Raw genomic sequence first — 25,061 nt, 5'->3', positions numbered from 1 at the left:
CCAAATACAGTCACTCACGTTGGAGGTTGGAGATTCGACTTATGAGTTTTGGTGGGAGGTGGGGGGAGGTACAAACATTCAGTCAATAATCATGCCCAAGTAATAGGGGGGAAAATCTCAAATCTCACATCCCGTTTGCCTTCCCCTCTTGTAAGGGTGACCCGGAGCGTTTAGTAGAGGGACGGAAGGAGAGCTTTCTAACCCCCCGGGAAGCCCCAGACAATGGATTGGTCCCATTCTTCCCCTATAAGGATCCCATTTGGTCACTTTGAGGTGACTCTGGTCGGCTCCTGAGAAAGCTGCTCTCCTCTCCTGACCCTGGCTTGAGGAGCGGAGACCAGACGTCCTGGCAGGAGGGGGCGCAGTCTGTACTCCCCATGTCTCCTGCCGGCTGGACCAAACCCTGGGCATATCCCAGCCTGGGCTAGGCCTGACCCGAGCAGAAGGGAGCCTCAGAACCAAAACACCGTCTGGACTGCCAGCTCATGGTTGCTGGGACACAGCTCAGAGCAGAACAGTGGTTGGCGGAGGCTGAAAGGGAGCGGTGGATGTTGCTGCCAGTGTGATGGGCGGTTGCAGGATTTTGTGAAGCAGGCTGATGAACCCTCTCAAACAGAGGCACCTAATGCTGCTCAGCTGTGTAATTGGGATGGAAACGGGCCAATGAGAGGCGACAGTTTGTGCTTAACCTTTTGGGAGGCTTGTTCCAGGAGACTGTGTGTGGGGGGAGAAAAGAAGCATTACAAATAATAAGCTTCTCCGCCTGATTTGTAATGAATTAGTAATAAATGGCCTAGCGCTCTACGAAAGTCTGACGATTACAGAGCAGCTTTAGCTAAGTGCACGGGACCACATCTTATTTTGATCAGCTGTAGCATAGCAAAGACATGTAATTATCATAATCTAACAATTAGCCTGGCATCACTTTCCAGTGTTTAATTACCCCGATAAATGGTAATTGAATAGAGGACTTAATGACAAGAGAGAAACTTTCATTCTGCCTTAGGTGCTTAAGTTGTCTACTCGGCTGGGCATAATTTTCTAGCATTGCTTGAACAACAGTCCTGATTATAATTTTCCTTTTTGTAGTCGGCCATTATTTTGTTTTCTGATCTTGGCCTTTGTTTAGAATATTATTTAGCTCTTCTCAGAACTGGATACTGGGACCCAGGACACAGAAGGAGATGGTGGGGCACCTTACACGGTTGTTCTGCTTTTAAGCATTGCCTGTAACATCCGTCAGCAGCAGTTTCCTTCTTCAGACACGTATCAAGTTGTGCAAATGCTGTGCTCTGTGCCGAGGGTACGGAGATGAGTAAACACAAGCACTGTCTTCAAGGAAAAGTCTATTTAAAAAGGTCTGCATAAAAATACGACAATGATCATTATTTTTGTTACAGTGATCTGCTCATCACAGTCCCAGTTTTCCTTCCGAATTTACGCATTTACCTCCAATGAATTCACTGCCTTTGACGACCGTACCCACCACCCCATTTCTAATGGCCCTGGATCTCTTTTCTCTCACCTTGGGTTCTTTTCAGGCTTCAGATTTGTATCCACCTGCTCACAGGGTTAAAATGCACCAAATAAAGGTAACTACTTCTCACATGCCAATTTGCACCAGAGCGACAACAGTGTTTGCTCTGCATCCTAAAGCTTTGTGTGAAATACTATTATCATTATTGTTTTGCCCTAACATTACCAAATACATGCTTCCCCTTGTAGTGTGGAGATAGCTGTTATTTCCTTTCCTTCTCACCAGCTTGTTTTTTGTTTGTTTAACAATAAACTAGTAGAGATGAGTTCCTCGCCATGTAGGTTTTCAGATACCCCAGCCCGACTTCTGAGAAGTCAGGGCCAGATTTCAGTCTTAGGTGGTAATAAGCCCAGGAAGTTACGATCAAGCCATAATATAAATGTCTATTTCAGGGTTTGCATTACCAGTATTTAAAAACTACTAAATCGTTACTTGAATCGGTTAAGAGAAACGACATTTATGATAGTGCTTTGGTTATCGTTATTACTCTTAAAACTGGGAATGGCCTGAAATTCTACCAGCTAACTCCATCCCCGTAGGATACAAAAGGGCTCCAAGTGTATAAGCAGTTTGGGCAGGTGGCTTATTTGTTTGATTGACTCCTGCATTCCCCCTAACAGAATCCGTTTATTTAATCCTGTTCTCCTAGGACAGTGGCTGGATAACCTGTTCGGTGATTTCCCGCATCTGCTTTTGGACCCATGTGTAGGCAGCAGGTGCTCTGTTCCGTGTGCTTGCCATGATGTCAAACTCCAGAGAACTTGGGGTGTGAGGGCAGCTTTGTCAGGAAGCTCCTGAGCAGCGGGAGTCAGGAAAGAGCCTGTTTTGCTCTGTGGACGTGACCTCTGCTAGGACGTACACTGGATGCCAGATGCCAATTCTTTATTTTATTTTACTCCCTTTTTGAAAACCATTACAGTGATCTGCAGTGTGTTGGGTGTGTAACACTCCGCCTGGTTAATTCTTTGGCTGATTTAGCCTGTTGATGTTGACACATTCTTACTCCATGCCTGAGGCCGCTTTAGGGGTTTAGAAGCAATTAGACTGTCACCCAAAGCTCCCAGTCCCTTCCTGAAGGCAAGTCTTGTTTAGACCCTGCCAATTTAATGCTTTGTTTCCTTTGGAGCTCCTCAGTCAAGCTAATAAAACAAACTCCAAATGAGTTAAAACACTGGAGGAGAGAAGATTTTGTGGGCCCTGTATTTGAAACAGGTGTTACTCTTGGGAGATACCAATTTTACAAAGTCATTCAGCCTGATGTGACTGATAATAGGAAAGCAAAAAACAAGAGCTTGCTGATCTTTTTATCCATCTGTTTGATATGCGTAGTTGGTATTAATTGTGAAATTTTTAGACCGTTTGTTTTTAAAACACATGCACGTACACCTATACACGTGGAAAGAGAAAAGGTGACAGGTTACTGTACTAAACCACTAATGAATTCTAAATATCTGGCCAAGTAAATTACGTCTTATTCCCATCACCAACGGTTACTGAATTCAAGGCAAAGCTCTTACGCTGCAGAATTTGTAATTACCAAAACATGCATGCATAAGAACTTTACTGGAATTGATATTCATGGCTAGAACAGCAACCCTGGGTTCTAAATATTTTGTAACTATCTTGTGCTTCATTGGATAAAAATGTATGTGTTAGAACATACAGTGTTTTGACTGTAAAAATAAGGTAAGAAACACCTCTGAAATTCATCCTTGAGTATTTTTTTTAACTTGTAAAGCTTCACTTCTGCGGGAACTTTAGCTGTGATTGGTATGTTCTAGAGCCCGGAGGAGTTGGATTGGACTGCCCGAAATGATGGGTTGCAGTCATCAGACCTCATTCAGACTTCCTTCATTTAGCCTTAGCAACCGGCCTGGTAGTGGTGAAGCTGTCCAGGACTCTATCTCAGAGCTGAAAATGAAGGTCAATTACCAATACATTTGGAAGACAGACATGTTTCAGCCCATGAGAGAAGGAAGACATTAAAGAACAGCAAAACACATCTCGCTTCAGCCCCCAGCGATGCTATTCTTTATCTACCCTGTTTGATTTGCTGTTTATATTTCATGCTTTAACCTCTGCAGGAAAACAAAACAAAATAAAAAGAGCATCTTCAGACTTAGGATATGAAAACCATAAGGCTTGCATTCTGTGCTGAGAGAATAACAGAAGGAGATGAGGAGAGACGTGTTGCAACAGAGACTGCTGGCCTGCCCATCTCCTCCCGAAACATATTTACAGACCAAACTCCAGGTCTGTTGTGGGCCCAGGAGGACTTCCAGGACAAATGAGAAATTCTTCTGGTTAAAAAGAGACATCTTACTCTGAAATTAGCCTTTAAATCAGTAATGGTAGAAGCGAAAGACAGGGCTGCCAAGATATATTCACTCTAGATGTAAAATTTGGGAGGAACCCCAAGCTGATAAATTGGCTTAATCTTTGACCATAAATCATATCCTTCTTTTACATTTCAATTTCAGAATGTAATATATTAAGTTGCCTTGTAATTAAAGAAGTGACATTGTAGTTCTGTTCAAATAGGAATATTAAAACAATCACCTCTTTGACAGATTAAAATACATTTAAACTGTAATAATCAACTATCCAGTTCATGAGAAATAACATTTTCATTATTGAATCCTTTAAAACACTACATGAAAGAGTGGGATAAAAGTGTCTCGCAGCTTCCTAACCTCTAATAACTACTCTGTCTTCTTTCACTAATGCTGTTTCTATATTTATGGAGTGAGGAAACTTCACTCAGGAGCTGCTTGATAAAATACCTCAGTACACATTTCCCTAGAAGCAGGCTCTCTGCTGTGCCACCAACATATGCTAAAGGCCAATTTAGAATGTTTTAAATAGGCATCGTACCCTTCCTTTTCCAGCTCCTAAAATGAAATGCATTTTGGCTTTAGCAGATGAGGAAGGGAGGAGAGGAGCAGCAACACAGGAAGAAGTGGCTAAAGAGGAACTCAGAGAAGGACGGCTGTGATGCTGCTCTTCCAACGCCTGGAACCCAGGGCCCTGCCTGTGTGTCCTTTGGGCCTGGCCTTCCCAGCTGTCAGTATTCACAGCCTAAGGGCATATGGGGTTGAGGAGGAAGTAAGGGCAATGACATGAAGGGCCATCCATTGGGAAAGAAACCTAGGTGACATCTACTTGCCACAGCCAAAAGGAACCAAGGACAGGGTTGTTGAGAACTTCTCCTTGAGGTTGGCCAAGAAGTAGAGTATTTGAGTCCTGCATATCCGTTGTTTCCGTTTGAAAATAAGTCACTGGGTTTAGATGGAGTGAAGTCTTCCCGGTCCTTGCTAACCGGTCAGGAAGCCTTGTGCTGTCCCTATCTGGATGGAAAGCTGGGGCCCTATTGATAACAAAGTGAAAAGGCAAATTGTTGACTGATTACCTCAGCTGGGTCTTTATTTCATTTGATTTTAAGTCACAAATCACTTTCTGCAGACAGGCCAGATAAGGAGAGAGATAGTAAGAATAGTTTTAAGTGTATAATCAAAACTGTAGTTAGCTGCAGGATGTCCTCAGGTAAAAACTGAAGGCAAACTGAGACAAACACGCATGTCTGCAAATAGACCTTCTCACTCAAATCCCAACGGTGGTTTGTTACTTTCGCTCTATCAACAGCCTTGAAATGTGCTTTTTATCCACCCTTCCAGGCAGCTTCTAGGGCATTAAGAACTACCAGAAAGTGCATAATTCCTGCTTGATAATTGAGTTGGTAACAAAGAACTAGTTGCCGTACTGAGTTTTCTTCCTCTTAATTAACTAAGATGACCCTTCCGTAATATAAATGACATTGATTCTCAACCAGTCTACTGTCAAATTTTGGTAAATGTATACAATGTATTCATGTGTTCCCAGAGTTATAGATACTATTATATGTTAGTTGGAGCTTGGACCCTCGTAGCCGTGCAAGTCAGTGGAGGGCGAGCACCATCTTTTCATGTATACAGGATGTTTCCTGTTGAGACTTTAGTATAATAAGAACACAGGGCGGTAATCATATTACTCAAACAAAATCACTTTTCTAAGTGTGGCAACTGTGCATGATTTTACACTGTAAGCCACTGTGATAATTTAGTAAAGATCATACTGTAATTATTGCTGGCTTGTTGGTGTGCAGCCAGAAATTCCTCGAGTTCTTAACATGAAATGATTTCAGAGAGGTAGAGCACCACAGATACAATGGATGGAATTAAAGATAAGGAGTAAGGGGGAGACCTTTACAAGAAAATGTCCAAGAAATTTGCAAATGTGTTTAAAACACCCGCCTTGCCACCTGTGACCTTTGTAAATATTGGCATGTGGAATCATTCTTCCTAGATTTGAACTTGCTCTTTGAATAGGAACGAAAGCTCATGAAAGCCGTTTGTCGAGGGGGCGGGATTGGGGAGATCCCTTTGTGGCCCAGCTGCTGAGCCTAACAGCACTTGATTCCACGAAAAACCAGACTCTTGTGCCTGAGTCGGGAGCTAACCCTGCTGTGTGAGCCCTATTCTGGATGTCGACACACCCTTCAGTTTAGGAGTTTGGGGCCAGTGTCATGGGGACGGAGCAGGGCCAGGACACCTTGCACCTGCCTTTGCTAGAAGGTCAGTATAAACATAAGGTAACCTAATGGCACCAAAAGCCTTTAAAGGGCTTCTTCAAGTGAGGGGAATCACAACAATTGGTAAAAACTTTGGAACCATAGTGTTTAGGAGGAAAGAGAATTGGCTTCAGGATCAGAGAAGACTCAGGTTGAAATCCTAACTCTGCTTCTGGTTTCCTGTGGGAAAAAATGAACTCAGAGGATGATAACCTCTTTGAATGCCATTTCCTCCTTGGGAAAATGAAACTAACTGTAACTACCTAAGGAGGATTTCCGTGACAACATAGGTAAAGCCATACCATGGCAGATCCTAGATGCAGCACGTGTGTATAGCAGCAAGATTTAGAATTGTCCCTCTGTGGGATGAAGAGACCTAAGAACTTGACTTTAGCAATTTTATCTCTCAGGAAGTAGAATAGTAAAAAACTTCAGTTCTGAGTTATGAATGCTTGGCCTTGACTTCTGCCTGCACATTTTACTAGCTCTGTGACACTGGGCACATTGCCTGGCTAATTAGCCTCGAAATCCTCATTTTAAAGGGCTGTACTGATAGTGTCTGTTCTATAGGATCTGTGATGGGGATTAAATCAAGGTGTTGAATGTAACATAATAAACACTCAATTATATTAGCCATACATGTGTGCCTCTCCACAGTAGGGCCAGAAAGAATGGTTCAGTACTACTCTGTAGCCAAAGAGCATGATATGGGGTCATGTTAGAATATCTGACCCTAAACTCTTCTTTGGATTATACTTGAGTATGTCACACGGATGCCTTTTATGAGTTCTAGTTTATCATTGTTTTTATGTTTGTATTGTCCTTCCTTAAAAATTGTATTAGTACACCAACTTGTGCAAATGAAAGATCTCAAACAGGTTAAGATGATTCTGTGGTGAAGCATCATCTTTGTCATATGGATAGAGGGGTAGGATTACTAATCACTGGGGTGATCACAAGTTCAAAGTAGGCTCCACAGTGATTCATTTAACACCCCACACAGAGCAAAATGTCATCAGAAAGGAATAGGGTCAACCCAATGTAAAGGGTGTCTTCAAGCTCATGGCTTGTTTTATTAAAACTTACACAGTATTAATGGGGATAAAAGTTGGAGAAAGGAAGCTCAGTTCAAAGCATCAAAAACAATGGCAATTTGTAGACTAGAGCAATAACAGAATGGGTCTGGACAGTGGCAGTTTTAATTCTTTTTTTTTTCTTTCCACTTTTAGGCTGTGTCAAGTGCTAGTAGAAGCTAAAATGAGTGACACTTAGAGAAAGGGAAAACTTCCCCCTTGAATGTCTTTAAAATCTATAATAATAATATAGTAATATAAAGTGCATCTGGGCATTGCCTTCTGCGGCCGTTTTTGTGTGGCTCCCATCCAGACCTGTCAGGCTACTCTGAGTGCTGATGATTCATATCCCAGCACCCTTTTATCTGAACGTTGCAGTGTCTTTTCTTTGTACTTTGGCAGTGATGTTACCTTGATGTTCAGAAATCTTTTAAAAGCAACACAGGCTTTCCTTGCGTCTTGACAAATCATCGTCTGCCGGTAATGAAGAAAAATATTCCGTGATCATTGTAAATATAGAGAAATACTTCCTTTTTTTTTTTTTTTTTTTTTTTTAATGTTCATGCATTTTGGGGCACCTGGGTGGCTCAGTTGGTTAAGCCTCTGCCTTTGGCTCAAGTCATGATCCCAGGGTCCTGGGATTGAGTCCCACATGGGGCTCCCTGCTCAGTGGGGAGCCTGCTTCTTCCTCTGCCTGCAGCTCCCCCTGCGTGTGCGCTTTCTCTCTCTCTCTGTCTCCCTCTCCCTCTCAAATAAATAAATAAAATCTTTTTCAAAAATTTCATGCATTTTGAGATCCTCTAACTGAACAGTGATCTGGTCATCTCTGCTTGTTCTCCTTAAATAAATCAGCAGGCTGTTTTTTAAAAGCATTGATCAAATGAAGTTTCTGCAGAGCGCTTGATAGTTGAGGACAGAATTTAGGATTTTTATATGATTTCCTGTCCTTGGAGATTTTTAAAAAGGGAAACGGGGATTATTTTTATTGTTGTGGTTTACATTGACTGCTGTGGTTGTAAGGTTAATATTTTGTCAGTTACCAATTTTAATGTGCTTTAATATATCCTGATAATGCATACACTCGCATGGCTTTTCATCCATTTTATCATCTGGGACTTGAAGCAGTCATGTGAGGTTAGCAAGGCAGATCCTCGTTATCATTCCCACTTACATTTGAGGAAACTGAGGCTCAAATGGCTTCTGATTCCCCCACTCAACCAACAGCAATCCTTAAATCGAGGTCTTCCGACTAACATGAGGAGTTTCCACTTGTATCGTGTTCTGTTTCAGAAAGGAATCTCAGCTTCATCGAAGACTACTTAGCATCCAGAGTGAAGCTTGTAGTAGGTCTCCTGGACTGGGCACGGGTCACAGCGACCTGTCCGAGAGGTTGGTTGTGTCTGGGAGCTGCATTTTAAGGAGAACGCTGGGAAACTACAGGACATGAGAAGAGTTGAGAATCTAGAATGTGAGAAGCCTGGGAGCAGAAATAACCAAAAAAATCAGGACTTTCAAGTATGGAGATAGGAGGATACAGAGATGTAGTTGACAATTCCATATTTATTATGGACTGTCTGGTCCTTAAAGGGGAGGAAGGAAGAGGAATTGGATTTGTTCTTTGTGATGTCAGGCAGCCAGAGCAGGATCACTGGGTGGAAATCACACAGAAGCAGATTTGTGCTCAATATGAGAAGAAACTTGCTAAAATTTAGAGATGCCCAAAAATGGAATAGACCAGCTCACTTGCCCCTGGAAAGTGTTCACACCGAGACCGGCTGACTCAAAGACTAGATGACTTGATGGGCATTTGTATTTTGGCAGTAACAGTTTTATGATGAACTTTCAGAGCGCTCAGAGACTTTCCTCCTTAGCTAAAAAAAGAGGGTTTTGTAGGGTTTTCTGTTCTGGTTTTAGAAAATTGTATACATAACAATTCCTGTTTCATACGTCATTAGTTCCTGAGAAGTCTGTTCATCTGAAGGGGAGAGTATCATTAGTTAACACAAATAAGCAAAACTTTTGTGAGGTTAGGAATTGAAGCAGACAGTGTGATGCATACAGTGGTGTGTGTGTGTGTGTGTGTAATTTAACTTTCAGGATGGAAGTGGTCCAGTCTGGCCCTAGAACACAAAGAAATGAGGGGAGGGGATGCTTCCGTGTGGCTCAGAAGTTAGGCATCTGCCTTGGTCTCAGGTCATGATCCCAGGGTCCTGGGATTGAGCCCCGCATCAGGCTCCCTGCTCAGCGGGAAGCCTGCTTCTCCCTCTCCTTCTCTCCCTGCTTGTGTTCCCGCTCTCACTGTGTCTCTCTCTGTCAAATGAATGCGTACAATCTTTAAAAACAAAAAAATGAGGGGAGGAGCTCATTGGACTTGGCTGGTTTTAATTTTCTTAATATAGAAAAGGCTGGGGCATCAAAAGAGATCTTCCAAAACGAGTTTGTGACATAAGCAGATTCACTAAGGGAAACAGCTGACTAGGTAGGACCCAAAGTCACCGTTCCAGATCCAGCTCCGTCACTCACTGCTTTATCATTGCGCCTTAGGCTTTTATTTTCCTCTAACGTGGAAGTGTTCTAGGAATTTTCTTTCCAACCTTTAAATTTTATGATCCTAATTCTCTCAATTTTATGACTCTGCTTCTCTGCATTTGCATAGGAAGTTGAGAATGGTCTCAATTATAGCAAGAACAATTCAGTCATTCATTTGTTCTTTAAATGACTTATTCATTTATTCAAAAACACTCATGAAATGAAACGCTATTTCAAAATACCAAAACTTTGCCTCAATATACGTGATCCTCAGAATGAAAGGAACATAGCAAGTCAGCCTCTTCATGACTGAAAATGAATGTGAAGAGTTCCATGTTTAGGGTGTTTTGAAACAAAGGTAAATGAATTCCTCTGTAAAATTGTTGTTCCTGAGAGTTGGAACGGTAACATATCCCACATCCTAACGGGATGCAGTAAAAACTTACTATGATAAATCTGTTAGCACCTGCGGTGTTAAAGTTATTCTACCACTGATGATTCCGAGCAGGAAGTCTTTTCTGTGCAAATAATCTCATCTTTTTCTTCATCTTCCCACAGATTCCAGAGAGGTGACTACCACATTGACGTCTGTATCAATGACTACCTGGATGTTTTCTGCCCTCACTATGAGGACTCGGTCCCAGAAGACAAGACTGAGCGTTATGTCCTCTACATGGTGAACTTTGATGGGTACAGTGCCTGTGACCATACTTCCAAAGGGTTCAAGAGATGGGAATGTAACCGGCCCCACTCTCCAAACGGACCGCTCAAGTTCTCTGAAAAATTCCAGCTTTTCACACCCTTCTCCCTAGGATTTGAATTCAGGCCAGGCCGGGAATATTTCTACATCTGTGAGTATACAGAGATTTATTGGGTTGTAGGACAGCTGCAAGCGCCCAGACTAATTTTTTACCCATGTTTCAGAGAATTGCGGAGAGCTGGACTCTGCATTACAGATGTCTCCTTGTAAATGCATACATCACGATCCCTAGATACATTAGCTGGGAATTGAGAGCACAAATTAGATTAAAGACACAGCTCCTCTCCCCCTATGAAATTGCGTGTCAGCCTGTTCAGTGAACCACTGCTGACTTGTATTTCTTTTAAATGAAAATTGCTAGGACTTCTCCAAAGCTGAGGAAAAGAAAAAGAGATTCCTGAAAAAAAAAAAAAAAATTAAAGGAAATAATTAAATTTACATAGCTTGGAGTCATTGGATTTCTTATTCAGGTGTCAGCAATATCCTTTCAATCATCCACACTTGCAGTGGAGAAAGCCAGAACTCCTGCAAATGTCAGCATGCTGACGATAAATACTCTCTTTGCACCAAGGAGAAAAGACCATTATTAAGAGCAGCTGTGTCTTTAAACAGGCAAGCGCGTGAAGAAGTATCTAGAAAGCGTTCCAGAAGAACTGGTATAAGTGAGTTCCCCATCAGTGACTCTGTCCTGAGAGAGCTCTAAAACGTTCTCAGCTGACCTCTGTATTAATCATATTGCTGTGGCCTTGTTTCCTGTCCGTGGCATACACTGTCAGGGCTTCGGGTGTCCTACTAGTAACATAGTCTAGGTAAATGCTTCTCAAACTTCACTGTGTGTCAGTCACCTGGGGATCTCATTATAATGCAGATCTGACTCAGGTAGTCTGCTGTGGGGCCTTGGGTTCCATATTTATAAAGCTCCCATGCGACGCTGTTGCTGCTGGTCTATGGACCACACTTGGAGTTAGGATGGTTACAGGTAATGTTTAATCTAGGCAGCCTGCTGTATATCTGGACTTTTCCTTCACTAGTACCAAATACTTAAACTGGTCTTTTCCAAGTATTTTCACGATCAGCCGAAGGAGCTAAGCATTCTTTGCTCAGAAGTACATTGATCGAGGGACGCCTGGGTGGCTCAGTTGGTTGGACGACTGCCTTCGGCTCGGGTCGTGGTCCCGGAGTCCCGGGATCGAGTCCCGCATCGGGCTCCCGGCTCCGTGGGGAGTCTGCTTCTCCCTCTGACCTTCTCCTCACTCATGCTCTCTCTCACTGTCTCTCTCTCAAATAAATAAATAAAAATCTTTAAAAAAAAGAAAAAAGAAGTACATTGATCGAACAACTTTTCCTGGCTCAGAAAAGTTGGGGGATGCCAAAATCCAAAGACATTCTGGTCCTCAAGGGGTGACCATCTGGTGGGGAGGAGAGGCAAATAAATCGGCAGTTGCTGAAGGAAAGTAAATGCAGGGAGCAGTGGGTACAGGAGTACATGTACCTCACCTCCTTGAAAGAATTAGGAAGTGTGGCTGCACACAGGGGGAGTGGTCCAAGCCATACCACCCGGTATGCTTAGCATGGACTTGTCACCCCTCCTTGCCAGACAAGCAATATAAAGAACATTCCTTTTTTTCTGTCTCATTTCTTCACCCTGAATGTCCCCACTGACTCCTAACCCACATTTTTGTTTCGTTTTGTTTTAAGTCTACAAGGATATCGAGCTTCTCTTCTCCAGAAAACAGAATTTTATATTAAGCCAGATTTTGCTATCACACGGGCACTCCCACTTACATTGAGATTGAATTTAAAAAGGAAATTGAACGGTACCAGTTTTATTATTTCGGTACATATTTTAGATATTAGTCATGAGAAAGCACGTAAGAGGCTTGATACCATCTCACATTCGATCCATAAAATAAGAAAAGGAATATTGAGTCCCATGGATGGAGGAAACACTGACAGACATTGACTTCACACGTTCTCCTGCAGCAGGCTCCTGCCTTTTCCTGATATTTTACCCTATGAAAGAATCTCATTCAGCAAATGGGAAAAAGGAAAGAGGGAGGCTTTAGTGGCGGGACGGCAATCATTAATTGCCTAATTCTAAAATATCCTACTGATGTAAGAGGAAATCCTTGCCGGTTTCACAATTTACATATTGATTTTTCAGCTTAAAACACAACAACAAAAGCAAAAACCAAAACTGAATTGAGAGCACTGAGATAGGAAGCATACAGCTAACTAGTTGATTGCATGATTATTAGAAATTAGAGAATCCATTGAGGTTCATAAGCAAGATGTTATTATTCAAATATACCCATAGTGCTTATGACTGGTTTTTCCTCATTTGTGGTTCAATTCAATATTTCACTAAAAATCATTATGTGTCTTCTATAACATTCATTTAACGGAGTCATTTAACTGTCAAGGGCTCCTGTCAAAGTAATTGTTCCAAAATGCTTCAAAATATCAAGAGCTTTTTGCTGTTCAGCTGAGTTTAACCTGAATTACTTTTTTTAATGAAAGGTAAAATAGCACAAAATTAGCAGCAAAGAGATGTTCATTTATAAGAAGCACAGTGGCCTCGTAGTCAGTTAAATTGAATTTTCAACCATGGTTTAGAACCACAAGAGCATCCTTCCCTGTCTTTTTAGTAGGGAAAGGGTTTTCTCTCTTTCTTTCACTGCTGAGAGCAAGAGCGGCAGAGCTAGTGTGGATGTCTTGCAGACGTTTAATATACTGTGGTCATAATTAAACTAAAGGATTCTTAGGGGAGAATTGGCCCTCAGTTGAATTTTCCTCTCTCCTAATACGCATGGAATGAACAAGATGATTGGGAAATGGCTCTTTTCACACTTATTACCTTACAAGAAGCTCTGTTGCCGATCTGGGGAACAAGGCTTGACTAGTCGTCCACCGGTCAGTTTTATAAAATGTTCTTAACTAGACCAGGGATGTATTTCAGATCCTTGGGGGCTTAAAATCTCTAACACGTCTTCCAAGAGAAAAGAGAAAACTCTAGCCCTTTGGCGGTCCTGTTTTAGGGTAGTAGAGGAAGGGTCTTGAGTATAGTGATGGGAACCCGAATTCAAGTACACAACTTGGCCTTGGGGAAGGAGAAGAGAGGATTTCATATCAGAAAATCCACTCATCGCTTACTCAGGGAGGACACAAGTTAGAACATTCTTACCAAGTTCTGCTTTATCCTCAGTTCTGTTTATTTCCTTCTTAATGTGTTTGAGTTATACAAAGTTAAGAGAACAGAGCGTAGCTGCAAATATGTGAAATTTCCTCTTTACTCTCAAAATCAAACGTCCTTCACCGTTCTAGATCCTTTATTTGTTCCTGAGACTGACTCTGTGCTTTGTCTTCCTTTCCTTGGGAACGGGCAGTATATTGTTACAATGGCTGATACTACGCAGGCATACTGAGCCCCTTCTTGAGTATGACAAATACTGTTTTTAATCTACAGAAGTTATTTTGGTAAGAGATTGGCACACTGAAATAATTACAGAAAGTCGGTGGTATTTCTATCGGTGATAGATTTGCAGAACTGCCAGTCAATAGATTACAGCAATAGTCATTTATATAGACTTCCTAAGGCAAAGAGTTATTTTAGAAACTTCAAAAGTACTCATTTTAGAAATGATTCTCATAAATATTAACCTAATGAGAACAAGTTCGAAAAAAGTGTTGCTGCTGTTCTTTTTAAATCAGAAGAGGCAAAGAGAAATAACTTAAGGTACTTCCAGTTATCTTTCTGAGTCCGTAAAACACTGATTTTGAAAATCCCCTTTCGTAAAGGAAGGAATATTGCAGCCTGGGCCCTTCTCTTGGCCTCACTAACTGTATGATCTTGGGTAAATCACTTCATCTCTCTGGATTTCTAATTCCACAGCTGTAAAATGACGTAGTTGAAAGAGATGGTGTTTCACATTTCTTGGAGCTTTAATATTCTAATCTTAACTATGTTTAGCTAAAGGCCTGCATACCACGGTAAGAAATAACACCGGTAAAGTGTCTCGGCCCAACACCTTACTTAGTAGGTGGTCAATAAATGCCAGTTAAAGGGGTATGCTGAGGGCGAATGCAGAGTGGAGAGGCACCTTAGCATTACCGAACTCGTTCCAGCCCCGCCACCCCATCCGGTCACTGTCATCTGTGGTCTTGACTAGCGCAGCAGGCTTTCTGTATCACCCCCCTGCGCGTGTCACTGCCCTGTCAAAGCCCTCCAGTGACTTCCTGTCTGAGCAAGACAAAATCCTGAGTCTCTAATCTGGCCAACAAGGTCCTCCGTGGTGGATTCCCTTGCATTCTCCAGCTTGCCTCTTGGACTTCTTGTCCTCTCACTCTCCTTTATTGTCTCCCCTCCAGCAACACCCCCAGCCCTCCTTCCTGGCTAGTGCCCACCCCCAGACTCCACAAGAGGGCCTTGGCACTTTATCTTCTCTCTGCCTGGGGTTCTCATTGTTCCAGGCACCCACTTCCCTTGCTCTCGCTTTCTTTAGGTCGGCTCTAAAAAAGGTCTTTATCGGACAGGCATTCTTCTGATCTCCCTATATAAAGATAATATGTCTGTGATTCTCAACATTCTTACCCTGCTTTATTTTCTTTCAAGCACTCATCACCCCTGACACTATGTATTTATGGTGCTTTGCCCAGGCCCACCTGCTCTATGCCCTGTACTACATTGTTTGGCACGTAGTAGATGCTCAATAAGTAAAGGTCACTGGTATTTACACAGCACTCGATTCCAAGCGCTGTTCTAAACCCCTGCAATTCTCAGAGCAGTATGAGGAAGTTCTGTTCTGATGTCCCACTTTATAGGAGATGAAACAGAGGCGCACAGTTAAGTAACTAGAGAAAAGTTCACACAGATAAGAAGTGGCGGATCTGAGAGGAAATTAAGTGAGCAAACAACTAACAGGAAGTGAAGAGATACAGTCCTCGGTCTCATGTGCTTAAAAGGGGAAGACATTCCTGGGGTGCCTGGGTGGCTCAGTGGATTAAGCCGCTGCCTTCAGCTCGGATCATGATCTCAGTGTCCTGGGATAGAGCCCCACATCGGGCTCTCTGCTCAGCAGGGAGCCTGCTTCCCCTTCTCTCTCTGCCTGACTCTCTGTCTACTTGTGATCTCTCTCTATGTCAAATAAATAAATAAAATCTTTAAAAAAAGGGGGGGGGAACATTCCTTATTTTATATTTTCTGTTTTTTTTTTAACAAAAAGGTTAAAAACAATGAGCTCTATTGTTTAGAGAATATTACTTTATAAACTCTGCCAGAAACCCCAACTCAGATAGTAGCAAGATAGATTTTAAACAAAACATGTATGCAATTTCAGCTCTCTGAGGAATACTCGTTCATCTCCAAGCGATATTTCCACTGTATCTTCTCAGATGGGTGACCCTTTTAATATGTACGATAACCTTTTTTTGTTTTGTTTTGTTTTTTAAGATTTTATTTATTTATTTGACAGAGATCACAAGTAGGCAGAGAGGCAGGCAGAGAGAGAGAGAGAGGAGGAAGCAGGCTCCCCGCTGAGCAGAGAGCCCGATGTGATACTCGATCCCAGGACCCTGGAATCATGACCTGAGCCGAAGGCAGAGGCTTTAACCCACTGAGCCACCCAGGCGCCCCTACGATAACCTTTCTGACCCAGATTTTGGGTCAGAGGAATTCTTAAATCCAGTGAATATTCAGCCTCTAGACTGAATCATGATTGCACACTTGATTTAGGAATGAGAAACCGACAATCAACAAGACAAACGTCATTTTCTTAAATTGATACTAAAAAGGCAGAGAGAAATCTTCTAGCATTTGCCACATCTAAGGTATAGTTGGTTTTCTTCAAAAGAAGGTACTCAGAGTAAAAGTTTATAGTCCTAGCACCCAGACAGAATTCGGGACTTTCTGAGAGATTATTGGGGAACACACTCTTCCTAAGCTCACTGGCAAGTAAAGTTGTATACACATGTTGTTTTAATATTAATATTGACACTCTTATAGAAGTACAGAGCTGAAGAAATGTCCATTTCTTTGAAGTTAGAATCTTGAAAACATCAATGAAAAAATAATCAGGGAGCTGAAGATTTCTGCTCCACTCTTTTCAGTATACATATTTTTCAGAATTAAAAAAAAAATCAGGGGTGCCTGGGTGGCTCAGTGGGTTAAAGCCTCTGCCTTCAGCTCAGGTCATGATCCCAGGGTCCTGGGATTGAGCCCCACATCGGGCTCTCTGCTCTACAGGAGCCTGCTTCCTCCTCTCTCTCTGCCTGCCTCTCTGCCTACTTGTGATCTCTGTCTGTCAAATAAATAAATAAAATCTTAAAAAAAAAAAAAAATCATAGGGGTGCCTAGGTGGCTCAGTGGGTTAAGCCTCTGCCTTTGGTTCTGGTCCTGATCTCAGGGTCCTGGGATCGAGCCCCTCATTGGGTTCTCTGCTCATTGGGGAGGCTGCTTCCCCCTCTCTCTCTGCCTGCCTCTCTGCCTTCTTGTGATCTCTCTCTCTATCAAATAAATAAATAAAATCTTTAAAAAGAAAAAAAAAAGAAAATCATAAGGAGGACAGTCTATGTTACTATGGGCATCATTCTTAAATCCATAGTATATAACTACTCAAATATATGTGGTTAACTACTAAATCTCTGCTTTATGTGCTTTAATTAAAAGTTTACAGTCTTAAGCTATGCGGCATTTTTCATATGCACTGCGCAGTTCTTAAAACTTACAGAATAAGTAACCTGACTTCTAAGGAGATGACTTACTGAAATGACCAGATCTGCTTCAAAAATCATTTGATTGTATAATGCAGTTATTAACTATCCTTTTAAAAGATATAAGAATATTCAGTAAATCCAGAGAATACTAACATAAAGAAAGTCCCTTACTTGCCAGCTGGTTCTGTTCCAAAAGCTTGTTTGCAGGTGAGTCGTTTGGAACAGAGAGTATAGTTTCTCATAGAAGTGTTTCTAAAATCAGGCAAGCTCTCCATAATGTGGAGAATCTGCTTAACCATAATATTGATTTAAAACTGTATCTTTTCATTGAAAAATAATAGAAAATAGCATCGAGAATAGGTGTTCAATAAATATTTGTTGAATCAATAAATGCCAGAATAGTAAACAACGGACAAAAAGCAATTAAATTGTTTTCCTTATATGCTGATGTTTAAGAAAAGCAGATGAATTGGAAGCCCTGGGTTTTACTGTACCCACCACTGCAATTGCCTGGTTTCTTATTAATGTTTTCTGATCATATAATGAGGATACACTACATCAAAGGGGAGAGTAAAATACGGCTGTAAAAGAAAAAAGGCAAGACTCTGGTGAATGCAGCCTTGCCCTCGAATTTTCTTATACTCTTAATAGCCATGTTACTGTGGGTAACTGAACTTCACTGAGCCTTACTGTCTTCATCTATAAATTGGATATATAATAATAGACTATTGTCACAATCTTTCTTCTGTCCAAGGCTCAAATAAATACTTTTAAAGGACCAGTTGGACCATCAAAAAGATGACTTCAGCAATTCACATCCAAAAACATGGGTGCCCTTTGAGGGGTGCCTGAGTGGCTCAGTCAGTTAAGCGTCTGCCTTTAGCTTAGTCATGATCTCAGGGTCCTGGGATCAAGCCTTGAGTACCTCCCCCTTTGCCTGCTCTTTCTCTCTCTCTCTTTCTCTCTCTCTCTCTCTCTCTCTCTCTCTCTTTGCTCTTTTATGCTCTCTCTCAAATAAGTAAATAAAATCTTAAAAAGCAACTACAAAGGACGCCTGCGTGGCTCAGTTGGTTAAGCAGCTGCCTTCGGCTCAGGTCATGATCCCAGGGTCCTAGGATGGAGTTCTGCATCAGGCTCCTTGCTCAGCCGGGAGCCTGCTTCTCTCTCTGCCTCTGCCTGTCACTCTGCCTGCCACTCTGCCTGCTTGTGCTCTCTCTTTCGCTCTCTCTCTGACAACAACAACAACAAAAAAAAAACAACAAAAAAAAAACTTCTGTGTCCTTTGAAAAGTTACGGCACTTTGAATAGCCCTCGTTGATACTTTAGTAAGAAATTTCATAAATGCTTAGTAAAGATTCACATTTTAAGTCTGGACCGTATATTCTGAAGGAATGTTATGCTAGGATTACATCCGCCTAAAGAAGTCTTCATTCCCCTTTGGATGTCCAGTTTTTCAGCAGCTTATCCTAGTAATGTACATTAAGAATTCTTTTGGTCCTATCAGTTCACACCAATCTGCCTCTCTTCTGAATTGTTCTTATTGAAATAGAAGAGTGTCAACACAGCACATTTATCAAAGCAGGAGATAATCTTTGTCATCTTAATCTTTTACTCTTGCTGGGGAGGTGACCTATAAGTACTATGTTCTTTCTTAAAATGAACAAGTCAGCATTTGCTCCAGTGTCTGTGTGTGTGCGCGTGTGCACTCACGCACGTGCGCATGCCTATGCACACATTTTGGTTTAATTATTGAAAAATGTTTTTGATTACTAGCATCTTATTTTAGCATTAAATGCTCTAGCATGTACTTCAGCTGAGAGATTCAAGGGGTTTATAACTGGAATTTCCAGAGGGACTCTGGTCTAATATTATTCACCTCCTATAATTTCTTAAATATGTAGACTCAGAACATATGTAGACTCAGAACATAGCAAGGCATATTTATATCAATAGAGAAAAGAGTTGATGGGCAGTGTGAGGAAACGGACACATTTTAATCTTTGCTAAAGTGGAAAAGAATGACTATGGCACAAACATCAGAGTAATTGCTCAGGTACAGAGTATATCATCGTAGTCACTCAAACCTATTTAGGTTTTTTTGTTTTGTTTTGTTTTGTTTGTTTTTTTAAGTCTTGGTTTGTTTTGAGTATCCAATGGAACAGTCTTCCTCCACTTGGACTCTGGAAGTTTGTCTAGATTACATCAGATTTCTGTCCGAAAAGTTGTTCTGTTTCCTTTGTGTACCTCAGTGGTCTTTAGTGAACCTGTAAGAATGCACCTTTTTATTTAAAGAGTGAGTTTAGAGAATTGTGTCTGTTTCAAGTTGTCCCTAGCCATCTTTTAGGAAAGCATGAATGGATTTCAAGGGCTCTTAAATGAAGGTTAAAGAAAGAACATAAAAGAGGATATTTTGAGACTTCAGGATATTTTTCTATGCTAATTCTAAGTTTCTCTTACAAAAATGGTTGTTTATTGCCAGGCGCCCTGTTAACCTTCTGCTCAAGAATGCCTGGCATTGGCTCAGGCATGCTTGGAGTGTGGATGCTTGACCCACATTTCAGATAGTCTGAGCAGAACCAAAGGTGGAGGGGCAATTAATAGGAACGTAGGATATTTTAAAGCAATTTGTTATTTTTAAAAATTTGGCAGTCTTATTTGGTCAGGTAGGGAGAATTTTTAAAAACGAAATGTATGCCCTCGTGAATGTCTTGCCTAGAGGATGAGGTCCTGTTCAAAACAATCAGAGAAATGAATGCCAGGTCTGTGAAAAAGGAAACTGGAACAAACATCCCCGCTTAATAGGTTTTGACTTTGGGAGCCGCCTTAAAGTTCGCAAAGGGAGCTTAAAAGCTATTGAATAATTGGGGCTTGATGGAAATTCATGGTCTAAGCCATAAGAAACTAAAGACTCATAAGTACTATTTGCATTGTTTGAAGTTTTCAAAGGCTGTGACACTCAGATAAGGAGTTCAAAAACAATCATTTTTATTTGGGCTCCTTTTAAGAATTTAAAATGCTATTATGAGACTCAGGGAACATGTAGCGTTCTGACCTCCTAAAGGGGAGGAAGGAATTATGCCACCTTTTGCTTCCTTTTACCACGCTGAGACTAAATGCTGAAATGAAACAAATGAAAGGATTGGGTTTTTGGTTGTGGGTTTGGGTTTTCTTTTTTTTGGTTTCGCTTTTCATCCCTAAATGTCAAAAGTGGCCACATCTCCCAGAGAAATAACGCACCTGATTAATTGTGTAATTTCACAGGGAAGCAGTAATTCTTAGCCTTATAAACATGTAATGTACTAATTTGGTTGCAGAGTTAACTGAAAACAGTTTAATGAGCTGCTGCATTGCGTGTATGTGCAGTGTTACATAGCACAGATGCCAGGAGAAATGGAAATAACACGCCAGTGACACTTGGAATAACAGTGTTTATACTTCATTGACTTTGGGTTGTCAGCATGCTATTCTCCGTGTTTCCCTTAGTAACTTATTAAGCCAACTGAACTCCAGTGTGATGATGTCTAAGTGTCATTTGTTGTAAATCACACAAGCACGCACGCACCAAACGTGCTTAGTCAATCTTTTGAAAAAAAAAAAAAAAAATTATACTTTCTCATATGGATGACCGGAATATTATCCCAGAGATACACACACACACACACACACACACACACAGAGTGAAGGGTGAGTCTCTGAACGTGGTGCACGCCGAACGAGCCAGATTTTGGCCTTTCATCAGAAGACATACTATTTCTACAGATTTTCCCACTCATCTCCTCTTGCTCTATTTTAACAGAATGGTCGTGTAACTCCTGGTTTGAAAGTTGTCATACAGCCTCGCAGCAGGCTTATATTATCCACAGAGTTCTTTATGAGGAAATATAAATCACCACAAATGAGACTTTTCACAGCCAGAGATATGTAGAAATTTGTGTCAGTGCTTTGCTGGCTTGCTAAAAAATATCTCTAGGCTCCACAGTACTCTCACAGCTCATCCCCGCTCCCTACCCTTTTGGGAAGCAATTCTCAAAACTTGAGATTTATGGTTCAGAGAGCTGATAGTGGCTATAAAGTTTTCTATTTTCTCTTTTCTTTAATATTAATGCAGGGAATGAGGCATTATCATTCATTATTTTAGTTCATGAGTATCCTGTGGGCTTGAAATATGGTTTCTTGGGGATATGGGTTACCTCTGTGTAATAGGGGAAATGTGTGGACTTCGACAACAGGCTTCCTTTACCATTGAATATTTTTAGGCAGTTTGGAGAAGATTCACATTAGGAACTTTAATATATGTGCTATATCCAGGTTTGGTTTTAAAATTTATAGCTTTACAAAATATTAATTCATTCTGAGCCCCAGAAGTGAAATATCACAAATTGGAGAATAGCCAGCCAGTCTATTATTGTTAGAGATTGAAATGATAATGTCTTTTCGTTTTACTATTTTCAGAGATGTGCAGTATTTCCAGCTAGTTTGATCTACGTTAATGTTAGGTGAGTTTTAGTTTATAGTTAGCACTCCCTTTTACATTCCTAATCTTTAAAACCAAATAATGTCTCTGAGTCATTAATAGAGAATATATATTGCTTTTAATTTAAACTTGACTAGTTTTTATTAGCTCTAGTATCTGGTTTCCAATGTGAATTTGTTTTTTCTAATTTTTTTTTTTTTTTAACAAAAATTTGTTCGGGTTAATTTTCTCCTTAATACATTATCACAGGCTCTGGCTAAATCCAAATCCACGCAATTTCCATGTATGTTTTACTTTAACAGTTTCAGGAGGTCCTCAACCTGGAACGTCGAACTTTTTGCTTTACTTCAGACCTAATTCTTTTTTTTTTTTTAAGATTTTATTTATTTATTTGACAGGCAGAGAGGCAGACAGAGAGAGAGGGGGAAGCAAGCTCCCTGCTGAGCAGAGAGTCTGATGCGGGGCTCGATCCCAGGATCCCGGGATCATGACCTGAGCTGAAGGCAGAGGCCTCAACCCACTGAGCCACCCAGGTGCGCCCCCCCCACCAGACCTAATTCTTAAGGAACAAATCTAAACAAGAAGAGTAAAATAAAGACCCAAAAAAATGAATAGGCCGGGTTTGTTTTGTTTTGTTTTTGTTTTTTTAACTTTTAAGAGATTGCTTAAAGGTCTTGCTTATATATAGGCAGTTCTGTCAGTTTTGAGACCATATAGTGAAAATTTCAGTGATTTAAATGAAATTTAATTCAGATCAATTATCATTGTAAGAGCAGCCTTTTGCTAGAGGTTTACTCATACCTTGACTAACAGGTATGAGTTCTGATGACCCTAATTACAGTGATTTCACATTTATTGCAATTTTACTATGTGCCATGCACTGTACTTTTTTTTCCCCTGGTCGGCTCCTCATCTGTAAGGCACGTACAATTATTATCCCCATTGTATCGATGGGAAAACAGTCTGTTTAGTAACTTCCCTGAGATTAATGGAGTCAGGATTCAGACCTGCATACTTTGACTCCAAGTCTAAGCTCTTTATTCATGTAATTCATAATAAACATTTTTTAAGATTATTTATTTATTTAAGAGAGAGAGAGAGAGCACAGGCAAGGAGGAGAGGGAGAAGCTCAGGAGGGAGCCCAATGCGGGACTCGACCCCAGGACCCTGGGATCGTGACCTGAGCCAAAGGCAGATGCTCACGTGACTGAGCCACGCTGGCGCCCCCATAATAAATATTTTAAAAGAACTTAAAAACTGAGCCTCGGTGGCTCAGTTGGTTGAGCTTCTGACTCTTGGTTTTGGCTCAGGTCAGGATCTCATGGGTGGTGAGACGGAGCCCTGCCTCAGGCTCCAAGCTCAGCAGGGAACCTGCTTGAAGATTCTCTTTCTGCCCCTCTCCCTGCTCGAGGGTACACACACACACACACACTCTCTCTCTCTCTCTCTCTCCAATAAAGAAATCTTAAAAAGTAAATAAATTTTTTAAAAAAGTTAAAATAAGATCGATTTCAAGCAATCTTGGAAAGTCTTTATGTAAGTCGTACCTACACCCTGGAACCTAGGGGAAACCCAGTTCTGAAAATGGCTCGTGTACCTGCAGAGAGATGTTTCATGTCCGTTTACCCCTGAGCTTCACACAGTGGAGCACTATTGAGTGGCTTGTGGGGTCAGAACATGAAAACAGAATAATATGATGTGTCACTCACTCTCCCGATTTTGATTGTGATGAAAACATTTAATGATTAGCAGAACTGTTGAAAGTATGTGTCTCTTTGGTACCCTGAGTCATTTTTCAGAGCTTTAAATCTGATTAACAGAATCAATAGCCCAGTGGAGGCATCAGTGAATATACTGCAAAGCCTGGTGAGCCACCATCTCCACATGTCTGCTTGTTACTAGGACGTGCTAGGGATCGCTCTCCCCTGTTGGTAAGCAGCACGGCAGCAGCCAAGTGGTGTTTCCATTCCTATTATTAGTCGCAGTGGCTGTTAGTGTTGTTATCATTTAAAATCCACTATTTTCACAGATTTGGGGTTTTTAACACATTTTTGTGTATTTGAAGAAAGGGGGTAGCGATTCCCCGAGGAGAAGGGCCCTGTGGAGAATTTATGACATCTTTAGAACGAAGGTGAGGAACTGCAGCAGCTGTGTGCAGCCACGGGATTTCACATAGCGGGGGGACGGGGGGGGCGGGGGGTGGATGGGGGCTGGCTCATGAGGGCGGCTGCCAGAGTTGGGGAGACCACCCAGCAGCCCTCCAGAGAACCAGCTTCACACCATTCCCATGGACGTCCCCGCTCACCTGCCTCCCCTCTCCTGATAAGGAAATCAGAACAGCCAGATTCTGGGAATCCACGGAAAGACAAGTCTGACTGGAATGGAAAGCATTTGAAAAATAATTAGTGGATAGCTACCTATTGGGCCAGATTAGGGAAGGCCATTACTTCTGAGAAATTTAGAACTTATCTAGAAGGCAATGGGGAGTAGTAGATTTTTGAAGGGGACACTCATTTGGGCCTAATCCTAGAAATACTTTGAAATAATTTACCTTCGGGCTAGATGCTGGCTGGTTATAGGATCCAAGCTGGCCGGTAGTAAGCACTTACCCATTCCACACATTTACGGGTACCAAGTCATCCATATGTTATTACAGCTCTATGTTGGGCACTGTTACTGTTCTCCTTTTACCAATGAGGAAACTGAGGCACATACAGGCCAAGCAGCTTACTGCTCATGGGTGGTAGAGCCCAGAGTGGAGCAAAGGGGTTTTGACTCCAATGTTCGTGCTTTTAGCTCTTTTTCGTGTATGACAAGTGTTGTTTGGAAGCTTATTGTATATAAAGGACCAGTACTTAAGGAGAAATTATTCTAATCTCAGAGAAATTAATACCCTTTACTTGAATTTCGATTGTTTCCATATTGCCTTCTGTGTGTCTCTTCAGCTTTGTCGCAGGGACAGAGTTTAAAAAAAATATATTTTTTTGCATAGGCTTTAGTGATGTTTTTATTAGGTAGAATTGCTACATCGATAACATTTGCTGGATTATTAATTTAATCAAATAACAGAATTTCTGACCTTTCGGCAGGATGTGTTTACCATTTTAGAAGATTTATTGCAGCTATTTCTTGAAATATTTATATTCAAAAATGCTATATAACACCGCTTATTTAACTCTACGTGGGCTGTTGGTACTTGTACATCATTAAATTTGTGGCTACAGAAAAATCTACACTGGCTACAGAAGGATACACTTCAGCATTATATATTATTTTCTCATCAGTCAATCCATCAGTACTTACCGAGCTGTGTTTAGCCATCAGGCCAAAGTAGCAGACACCTTAAAGTGACAATAGAAAATACTCAATGT

The 25,061-nt window shown here is 41.3% G+C and overlaps 1 protein-coding gene across 2 annotated transcripts in view; it reads left to right on the top strand.

Moving 5' to 3' along the window:
* EFNA5 (ephrin A5) overlaps window positions 1-25,061 on the top strand; it is a 280,763-nt gene that overhangs the window by 219,815 nt on the left and 35,887 nt on the right. For both annotated transcript variants that reach the window (XM_047729325.1, XM_047729326.1), the window contains one exon: window positions 10,304-10,596. In XM_047729325.1, coding sequence (XP_047585281.1) covers window positions 10,304-10,596 — 293 coding nt within the window. The remainder of the gene's footprint in view (window positions 1-10,303; window positions 10,597-25,061) is intronic.

Source organism: Lutra lutra, chromosome 5, assembly GCF_902655055.1.
Source record: "Lutra lutra chromosome 5, mLutLut1.2, whole genome shotgun sequence".
NCBI lineage: Eukaryota > Metazoa > Chordata > Mammalia > Carnivora > Mustelidae > Lutra > Lutra lutra.
The sequence above is the reverse complement of the archived record's forward strand: the minus strand, read 5'-3'. Positions and strand labels throughout refer to the sequence as shown.